This window comes from Amblyomma americanum, chromosome 1 (genome assembly GCF_052857255.1).
Source record: "Amblyomma americanum isolate KBUSLIRL-KWMA chromosome 1, ASM5285725v1, whole genome shotgun sequence".
Classification (NCBI taxonomy): Eukaryota; Metazoa; Arthropoda; class Arachnida; order Ixodida; family Ixodidae; genus Amblyomma; species Amblyomma americanum.
The window spans coordinates 499,841,152-499,850,998 of NC_135497.1; the positions used below are offsets into that span (position 1 = coordinate 499,841,152).

The 9,847-nt window shown below is 45.4% G+C and overlaps 1 protein-coding gene across 2 annotated transcripts; it reads left to right on the forward strand.

The window, feature by feature from the left end:
- Positions 1 to 3,334: 3,334 nt before the first annotated feature.
- On the forward strand, positions 3,335 to 9,643 carry LOC144105559 (uncharacterized). Of its 2 annotated transcripts, none has more exons than XM_077638681.1 (4): positions 3,335 to 3,356; positions 4,119 to 4,212; positions 4,744 to 4,819; positions 9,216 to 9,643. In XM_077638681.1, the coding sequence occupies exons 1-4, from the start codon at positions 3,341 to 3,343 to the stop codon at positions 9,375 to 9,377; spliced, it is 348 nt and encodes a 115-aa protein (XP_077494807.1). In that variant the 5' UTR covers positions 3,335 to 3,340; the 3' UTR covers positions 9,378 to 9,643. The 2 variants fall into 2 exon arrangements, 1 of the variants encoding a protein (XP_077494807.1); XR_013308828.1 differs by having other exon boundaries at positions 3,342 to 3,356; positions 4,119 to 4,204; positions 9,216 to 9,337.
- The last annotated feature ends 204 nt before the right edge of the window (positions 9,644 to 9,847 follow it).

Here is a 9,847-nt window from a genome sequence, read left to right on the forward strand (position 1 = left end):
GTGACGGGCACCGAGCGAAATGAAGTGCTCATTCACATTGGCGAATCGAGTATTCAACTCGCTTCCCGCGACCTGGCTCTCTCACCGAACGAGAATTGGCTTAGAGGAGAGGCACTGCTCGAGCACTCACCTAATTCCCTTCTGTTCCCACAAGACAATGTGATGAAAGTAGTGCATGCTCAAGAGTATAATGCGGCTTTGAAAGCCCAAAAAGCTGTATACACAAGCGACGAAGCCAGCGGTGCCTGCGTATCCGCACGCGCCTGCGGTGGCGGCATGTAGCTGCAGCCGCGACAGCGCCTGCACACCAATCGGTGTGCGCAAGTCGAATGGCGCTACTGAAAGTCAGTGTCCTCTTGGCTTCTGTGACATGTTCAAGCCATGTAACATAATGTACCGCTACTACTACATGCGCAGAAAAAACCAAGGACACTTCTATGCGTCGCGGAAAAGAATGTCGTTAGTCGTCAATCAGGGAAAATTACTCGCCATAACCATCCTGCTACACAAAGGCAGCATGTGTGTACATGCACGCAGTTCTCTGTATAAATGTTCAAGGCAACCCCGATATCATTTTTCCGCGCGTTTCAGTTTTAAGAGCGTCAGCTCTTACTACTTACGTTTGTCAAGGACACGTCTGTCTGCAGGGAAGGTCAAATTAGCCAAGACAGTTACCACACTATATCACATAGCAACAGCGGGCGCGTAGAGCCTCAGTGGTCACAGATACCTTCGATCCGTTTTACATATGCCAGTATAGCGGCTATCGAAGTGGAACCCCGGGGACCCCCATTTGCATCAAATTTGGGGGCCGCCCGTTTGACGCATAACGATCGAAGTGGTGTCATTTGACTTGTCATGTTCCTGAGGATAAAATAAATATTTAGATGAAGCCCAAAATATGTGTGGGATTCGCACCGACGACCTTTTCGCCCCCAAACTGTGCATTCCGGGGACTTCCAGACAGCCATAAGGCCTAATCGTTTGTCGCAGAGGGTTCCGGATGCGGTCAAACAATTCATCTTGTTGTAATGCACACGTTTATAAAATTCGTTAAGTGATATATAAGGAGGAAACATACCGGATTTAGCGAAGGTGGCTGTAAATCGCAATAGTAGTGCAAAATCTTTTATGTAGATGACGCTGCTTGTATCTTAGAACGAATGTTTCCGAAACGAAATGCCCTCAGATGTTTGTATTTTGTCTTCTCCACGTTTGCTGAGCACCCCGATCTAGGACCCCGATCTAAACACTTGAAGCTCTCGTAGCTAACGCTCTTAAGTCCAACGCTGATGCAGTGTTGGCGGAGAATTTTTTTTAGCGGCAGTGACGTGGTGCTTATCACAAAATAGCAAAGCAAAAAAAAACTTTACGATGTCGTTCATTGCCTTCACTGAACATTTCATGACGGTGACACGAAAATGTCGCTAAATATAGACAGCAGCGTATGCAGCCGAAGGTGAAATGCGGCGGCCGGCGAGTTTGAACCGATTTGATTCTCGGTCGAAATGAGAATAAAGTCTTGGGACTGACATCAACCGCGCGCTTTAAAGAGTTTCACCTGCTTTGACACAGTCTAGCTCCTGTGCACCCGCGCTCGGTCCTCTAAACTACTCTGGTCCCAGTGTGACTGTGTGCTATGACAATCTGAGCGAAAAGGAGGATGTCTGGAGGTTTTGATGTGCACCACGGCCATACAGTTGAGCGACATGATAACGTACGGGCGCGGCATGCCAGCCTGAATACCGGCCGCCAGCGTCAGAAAAATGCGACAGTAATGTTTGTTCAAGTCCATACTAAGCCGTCGGATGGAGTATCGTTGGCCAATATCGAGTCGTTGGTAGAAGCGATAACAGGAATACAAACAAATGTCTCCCCACGGCGCCTTTAATTACTGCTGCTCAATCGCGGCTTTCCTGGCCTCAGCTGGCTCCGCTCCTGAAGGTGTCGCGGAAACCGAGCATATCTTTGTTTTACTATGAGACGAGGTTCACAGTAAAACGATGACGAGAGCTGCACGTCAGCGCTAGCCAGTTTCGAAGTGCACTCAGCTGCTGCATCGATGCGAAACCGGCTAGGCTTAGCGACGACTAGGGCAGCCAGGGGGTAGCGCGTAGTTCATTGCCCGGCGCGCCCGCGGGCGGCGTCGTTCCCGAAAGCTCGCCTCGCTCACTCCCGCTGGCTCACTGATTGGCTCAACAGCTTGCGACCTTCACTCGGAAGGCTGGAAAATCGAGAAGCGAGCGACTGGCGCTGCGACTGAGCGATACTTGATGCCCACGTTTGCTCTACTGGTGAACAACCTTTAACGCACATATGCTTGGGTTATCGGCTGCGTTGCGGCGAGTCTTAGTTAAGATCGTCCGCGACGCCATCGTCACCGTCCGTGACGCACCGGCTGAGAACTTCAATTCCAGTACGTGCCGAAACAACCCGTATTTATCGTAACGATACGAACTCGAAAACACGCCTGCTTCGATGCGCTAGTGGGCTCTTGCTTGTTAAACTACACGCGATCAGGATGCGGCGAGTGCTAGCCGCTGTTGCATATTAGCTAAAGTGAGACGCAAGTATCGACGTAGTTTCGTAACGCAGTTGATATCAAAGTACTCCGCTTGTACTGGTCACCGATAAGCTGTTAAGTTTCATGATCTCCGGTGAGCGTGCCAGTGTCGCTCGCGCAAATTAATGCATAGCAGCTACTCTCCATCGTGCCAATTGCGTTCAACTTATCCACGATATTCGCCAACTTGAGATACGGCGCTTTTCTTCGCTCTTTTTGTCGCAACTTAGTGATTTTATCTGGCATAAAACGAAATTGCATTCTGTCAACACCGTCGTCTGCTCCGTCGTCTGCTAGGCATCCGGGTCACTTCAGGGGATCACAGGATCGCAGCTTCTACAAACCACATACCAGAAAAAGTAACTGAAAGCGCTTTAGTATTCTTAAATAATATAAAAATAATTTAAAATAATTGCAATGTCTTTGTTGTGAAGATAATATAAGTATTCATGGTTTAAAAAACTAATTTTTTTTGTCGGTTGCAAATTTTCACCGACACGAAAGCGCAGCCGTCGGCGCCATCGCAGCGCAACCGATACGTTGTGTTTTGTATTATTTGCCTCTTTGAGGCATTGCTTGAATACTTGTACGGTGGACACGTGTGAAGAACTCATTCAATAGGAAGGTGAGCAGGAGTGTGTTTTGGAAGCCAACGGCCAGGATTTCGGCCTGTCAACATTGGCGAGTTTCAACGGGTAAGCCATGAAGAAAGAGTGCTGCGACGTGTTTTCATCTGTTAGGGGAACGAAGACTCCTGCGCCGTTTTACTAAGCCTGGATGAATCGCATGGCCGGTGAGTCCCGCTCTGCGTTTCTTTGCTAATGATCTGTATTCACACGCGCTATTTGTATGCGGCTAAATAGGGATGTGAGTGGAGGCAGTCCGCCTGCGGTTGCCGCAGCTACAATGCGGCGCCAAAAAAGCAGGGCCTATATCCTGCATGACAAGTGTTGTTCTCATTGTCTGTATGTGCATTTATTACTCGCGTTCCGTGGTAAATAAAAATGGCACCAGATATCACAACAGAGTTACGCTTTCGCTTGCTAGCGCTTCGACACTCGGTGCAAAAGCATGGATTTGCACTGCGTAGAAGACGATGAGCGAGAAGTGCCGCGCGGCGGAGCGCTCGCGCTTGGCCAGCTGCGATCAGACACCGCACTATTTTGCTCAGGGTTAGTACTCATCGGATTAGTGCTTGTGCCTTAATATGCGTCATACTAAATTTTGAGACAGTGATCGCATGCGAAAGGCTAGTTCATATTCATCGCCTTGTCCTTTGTAAACTTGTCTGTGCTTCCCCAGTGGAACAGGATTTGAGGCAGTGTTATGTCAAAGTTAGATCAATCTTGCTTCTCCTGAGCTGTAAACTTTGATGCTTCCTCTCCTTCTGAGCACTGCGAGCTGTCGGAGATGCAACTGCACAATTATTTAGGATTTCTACCTTTTTGCTATATCCCTCGCTTTTGCGGCCCGCATTCAAGTCGTTCGCCATTGTCGATGGTTTTTTTGTTACTTATTTTCGCTTTGTTATTTATTCTTGGTTGCGTGCCATCAGCTGTGGTGCCGGCGACTCTCCGAGCTCGGAACTCTTCCGAGGCACGGGATCCTACCCACAGACCTCCCTTCGCCGCACTCACGAGTGTTCTTTGGTATTTTTTGTTTCTCTTGCCTTTACTTGCATTGCCAGTCGACAAATTTGTGCAGCTTTTAATTGTATGCAGATTTGTTAAATGCGCTAGCAATTTTTCTATGATGCCAAGCTGTGCTGTGAGGTATCAAGCTTCCTGCTAGTGAAGGCATGCTTTTTTCAATTCTCTCTTCTCATTTAACAAAGGCAGACTGGTTGCAACTTTCAATTTAATACCTAGACATTGGTGCAAGGCACCATGATAGGAATTAATGAAAACCTGCACATCCTATATTCAAATTGGTGTGCGGTATTTCAGCCAGCTCATCTTTCAGTGTGGTTATAACAGTCATTGTGACTCTTCTCAAAGAATGTATATGGGTGCATTACATAAAATCTGTTCATTTGTTTTGTCATGGGCTAGCTAATTAGTTTTTATTTACTTAATTACGTCTAAGTTTAGTTTTTAAAGCAGTAGATGATTTCCTCTCTTGTCATTCATGACATGGCTACAGCCACTGACAGCTGTTGCTCTTGATGTATTTATTTGCAGTTGCCAGCGGCCAGCATCTATTGGGCCATGCGTGCTTCCTGCCTTCGGCTGTGTCATCCCTCCTGATCCGTTCATGGTAGTTATTCTTTTTCAGTGATGCATATCTTACCTGCCTATTTAGAAAAATATTTTCAATATAGGCTTGCAGCTAGGTTTAGAAATGCATGAAACTCTACATGCACTTCACAGCAGTGCCTCAGCTTATAATTACCGGAACTGTAGACTTGTACAAAATATAGTCGCTGATGTAGCTCTTGACGCAGCTGCTGTTAACATAAACGTGCTTTGACATTGCACTCCTGTTTCCTGGTATGCATATGTGTCCTCGAAAAGGACCTATATGTTCATTTATCCCTTTAAAAACATTGTGCTCTACAATGATGGTTTACCAGTATTTCTGATACAGAGACCAAATTGTCAGTCAGTAATGTAACATTGCACGATGACACCAATCCTTGTATGATATAGCATCCTTGCAATGCACTGGGCAAGCTGCTGTCAGCACAGATTTATTGCTGGTTTATTGCCATAGCATATGGTTATACTGCACGGTTTGTACCTCTACCTTCTTAAAGCTTTATACTTTAAAAATTTAAAATTAGTTGAAGGAAAATTCAAGGAAATGTAACAGTAACTGTCTCACATTTTGGTGGACACTTGAACCGTGATATAAGGGAGGGATATAGAAGGGAAGTAATGAAGAGCTGATGCCCATGTTAGATGCCCCTCTTTAGTTAAACATACCTCACAATTAACACATTTGGTGTAAAACAAACATGGGACTTGCACGTTCACAAGCACCCTCATGTCAGTAAAACAAAGTGCTAATGTTGCCGTACTTTAGAGCTTTGCTCCTAAAAGCGCAGCTGACTGCTGCTCAAAGTTGAGAGCAAAAATATGTCTAATTTTCCTCATGTGCAGTCTGCGGTGCTGGTGCCATTTGCAATGGTGATTGACATTGAGTTGCATGATGCTCAGTCTGTTCCTGAAGTTGTGATTTTGTCTGTCATGCGAATGTGCTGTTAAAATTAGTGCATAACAATGGTTCTCTAGTTCATTTTAGGTAACTGTGTCCTGTGCCACATGCTACCACCCATTTTCCTCAAATTTCCTAATCTCATTTAGCCATCTGATTGCCACCCATTCATGCATTCACCTACTCTTGGAATCCTCCCAGTGTTTTAGTGTGGTATTGCTTATATCTTCTCTGCATTACACATGCATTGCACTTCCTCTTTTTTTGATTTAGTCAAGAGATCTCTGTTCCTGTTTCTTGCATAAGCATAAGAGGTGACTCAAGTGCACCATCTAGGCTTGCGATGCAATGTGTAGGGCGCTTCGTTTTTGGGTAAAACCTGGTTTCTCCCTACTGTTGCATCAAAAAAGATTCTTAAAGATCAGGTTCAACCGAATTTCTGTGCAAATGTGCCTGTAAGAAAGTGTGGTTTGAAGGTGCACAAAGGCAAAGAACTGCTGGAGTGTAGTTTAAGGGAGGAAACAGCGCAATGAAACACGGACACACGAAGAACGGACACACACGAGCGCTGACTCACAACTGAAATTTATTTTGAAGAAAAGATGATTAAATAGGAGACATGCGAGGGTGCTTAACAGGGCCGCTGCAGCGATAACCGCCAATCAGTGTGGTCGCGTCACAATATTTCAAAAACAGCAACGAAAGAAGTAAGTGATAAAAAACGGTGTAAAGGGCCGCAAAAAGGTGGTCAGGTGACAGTAACAATAACAAGACCAATGGGGGGGGGGGAGCATTAAAACCATGAGGGACACAGATGTGAAAATACAGGTGAAACATAAAAATGAAAGACGTACAAGCTTTAAAAGCGTGCCCAAAAAGGGGGGGGGGAGATAAAAGTGTTAAAATCTTAAGACGCAGCGAAGGATAAAACAAGATAAAGGCACTACCAACAAGGGATCACAGAATCATTAGGCTATAGGTTGCACAAGAAAACTTAAGTGTTCATCAGGCCACCCAGAAAATTTAGCTCTTTTTCCGACAAGGAGAGGGATGCAGTGCTCACGCATTGTTCACCAGCTTGATGAATTTGGAGGGCTTCTAGGATTTCCCTCGTCAACCTATCTCGTCCTCGGCCGATAGTGGTGCAGCGATTAAAGTCAGGGGTGCAGATTCTTTCAGTGTCGTCTTCTGTGATTTTGCACTTCTTACAGTGCTTAGCCAGGTGCCCAGAAATTGCTATACTATTTACGTTGTTTTGATGTTCTTGTAGGCAGATATTGATGCACCTTCCCGTTTGACCGATGTACCTCTTCCCGCATGACACTGGGATGGAGTAAATTATTTCTAAATCACAGGGGACGTGTTGATCAGAGTGTGGCACCCTACACCCTCGGGTTTCCGGCGGGTTATTCACTTTGGAATAGAGGGCGGAAAGCTTGTTGGGAGCCGTGAAGACGACATCCACGCCGGCGCGCTGTGCGACTTTCTTTAGACGATGGCCGATGGTGTGGAGGTAGGGCATTGCCACAAAATTTCTGCGTTTATCGTTTGAAGCAACAGGTCCGAGGTGTGGCCGGGGCTTCTTGATCATGGAGCCGGCTACTGATACAAGTAGATGCAAAGGGTAGCCTACTGTCTACTGATACAAGCAGATGCAAAGGGTAGCCTGCTGTCGGCAGGCTACCCTTTGCATCTGCTTGTATCAGTAGCCGGCTCCATGATCAAGAAGCCCCGGCCACACCTCGGACCTGCTGCTTCAAACGATAAACGCAGAAATTTTGTGGCAATGCCCTACCTCCACACCATCGGCCATCGTCTAAAGAAAGTCGCACAGCGCGCCGGCGTGGATGTCGTCTTCACGGCTCCCAACAAGCTTTCTGCCCTCTGTTCCAAAGTGAATAACCCGCCGGAAACCCGAGGGTGTACGGTGGCACACTCTGATCAACATGTCCCCTGTGATTTAGAAATAATTTACTCCATCCCAGTGTCATGCGGGAAGAGGTACATCGGTCAAACGGGAAGGTGCATCAATATCCGCCTACAAGAACATCAAAACAACGCAAATAGTATAGCAATTTCTGGGCACCTGGCTAAGCACTGTAAGAAGTGCAAAATCACAGAAGACGACACTGAAAGAATCTGCACCCCTGACTTTAATCGCTGCACCACTATCGGCCGAGGACGAGATAGGTTGACGAGGGAAATCCTAGAAGCCCTCCAAATTCATCAAGCTGGTGAACAATGCGTGAGCACTGCATCCCTCTCCTTGTCGGAAAAAGAGCTAAATTTTCTGGGTGGCCTGATGAACACTTAAGTTTTCTTGTGCAACCTATAGCCTAATGATTCTGTGATCCCTTGTTGGTAGTGCCTTTATCTTGTTTTATCCTTCGCTGCGTCGCATGATTTTAACGCTTTTATCTCCCCCCCACCCTTTTTGGGCATGCTTTTAAAGTTTGTACGTCTTTCATTTTTATGTTTCACCTGTATTTTCACATCTGTGTCCCTCATGGTTTTAATGCTCCCCCACCCCATTGGTTTTGTTATTGTTACTGTCACCTGACCACCTTTTTGCGGCCCTTTACACCGTTTTTTATCACTTACTTTTTTCGTTGCTGTTTTTGAAATTTTGTAACGCGACCACACTGATTGGCGGTTATCGCTGCAGCAGCCCTGTTAAGCACCCTCGCATGTCTCCTATTTAAGCATCTTTTCTTCAAAATAAATTTCAGTTGTGAGTCAGCGCTCGTGTGTGTCCGTTCTTCGTGTGTCCGTGTTTCATTGCGCTGTTTCCTCCCTTAAATGTATTACCAACTAGCCCGGAACCTTCCTCTTCTGGAGTGTAGTGGATGTCACATAATTCTTCTTTCAGATTTTTTAAACAATTCTGGTTATTTTATTTCTCTTTTAATGTTTATTGTTTGTCGGTTGCTTATAATTTTTGGATAAACTGAAAACTACATGTACTGACTGGTATTTCATTCCAATAATTATACCCATTATTATGAAGCTGTGTTGGAAGGTAGGTGTGCATTTAGTATGCGTGCTTTGAATTTCAGTGATTGTTTCTGCAATGCAAAATGGAGGACAGGTCTCTGCTGTGCGAGTTTTTTGCAATGGAGTGAAAGTAGCTGGAGCAGCATTTGCTACTGTGTCACCAAGCCAAAAGTTCTCCCACAGACCACTGAGCTTCTGAATACCTATGGCTTAAAGCTCGAAGCTCTGGTTGGCCTTCCCGAGGTTTTCTGCATTAACGAGTGCAAGCCCAAGGGCTCAGAGCTAACAAAGCATTTGAAACCATAGAGCTATACACAGTAGTGCTGGGACCGTGCAGCAAGTCAGTGTGAATTAGGTCGCGATAAACGTGGTTTACTGTAGAAAGCTTGTGTGAAAAAATAGTTGCGCTCACAGAAACCGCTGTTTCTTTCTTAGTTGGTCATTGAAACAAAGCAATGCATGTAAAATTTTATATCTCACTGATCCCTCAATTTTTTTCCAGCTAAAGACCAAGAGTCACATGGAAGTTGTGCAAGCCACCAAGTTGCGTGTGATTTTTGCCAGGGACCTGGAGCAGGCTGGGAAATTAGTGGATGGTCAGTGGTATTCACTCAGTAAGGCAAGCTTTTTCTGTAAGTACAGTTTTTGGCATGGCATTGCTTAGGAACGCATGCACTAATCTGACTACTCTATGCCCGCCCATGCTTCAAGAATAATGAAGTTCATGAAAAAAATTGATTTCCGAAAAAAAATTTCCGCTTCTGTTATGTTTTTTCAGAAAAGTATTTGCCATTTAAAGGGCTGTGAGAACCTTAAAAATTATTATGTGCTTGTTTTGGCTTTTTTTTCAAATTTCTTCCACATCTATGTTGGCCTGACCTTGTAGCTTGTCTGCATGAAATTGGCTGCTACCTACAGTTTGCTTTTTTGTTGCTCCTTTATTGCCTGTCACAATCTTTACTTTGCGTGGCAGTGTCATGCAGTTTGGGAAATAATCTGACCTTATTTCTGCATTGGCCTGTAGTGCAAGCTTTTGCATGTGGGGCATGTTTATGGTGTCTTTTCGTTTGCTGTAACTGCAGTTTGGCCATGAGGGTTAGAGGCTTAGTCCTTTTTTTATTTTGATGCAGTGTC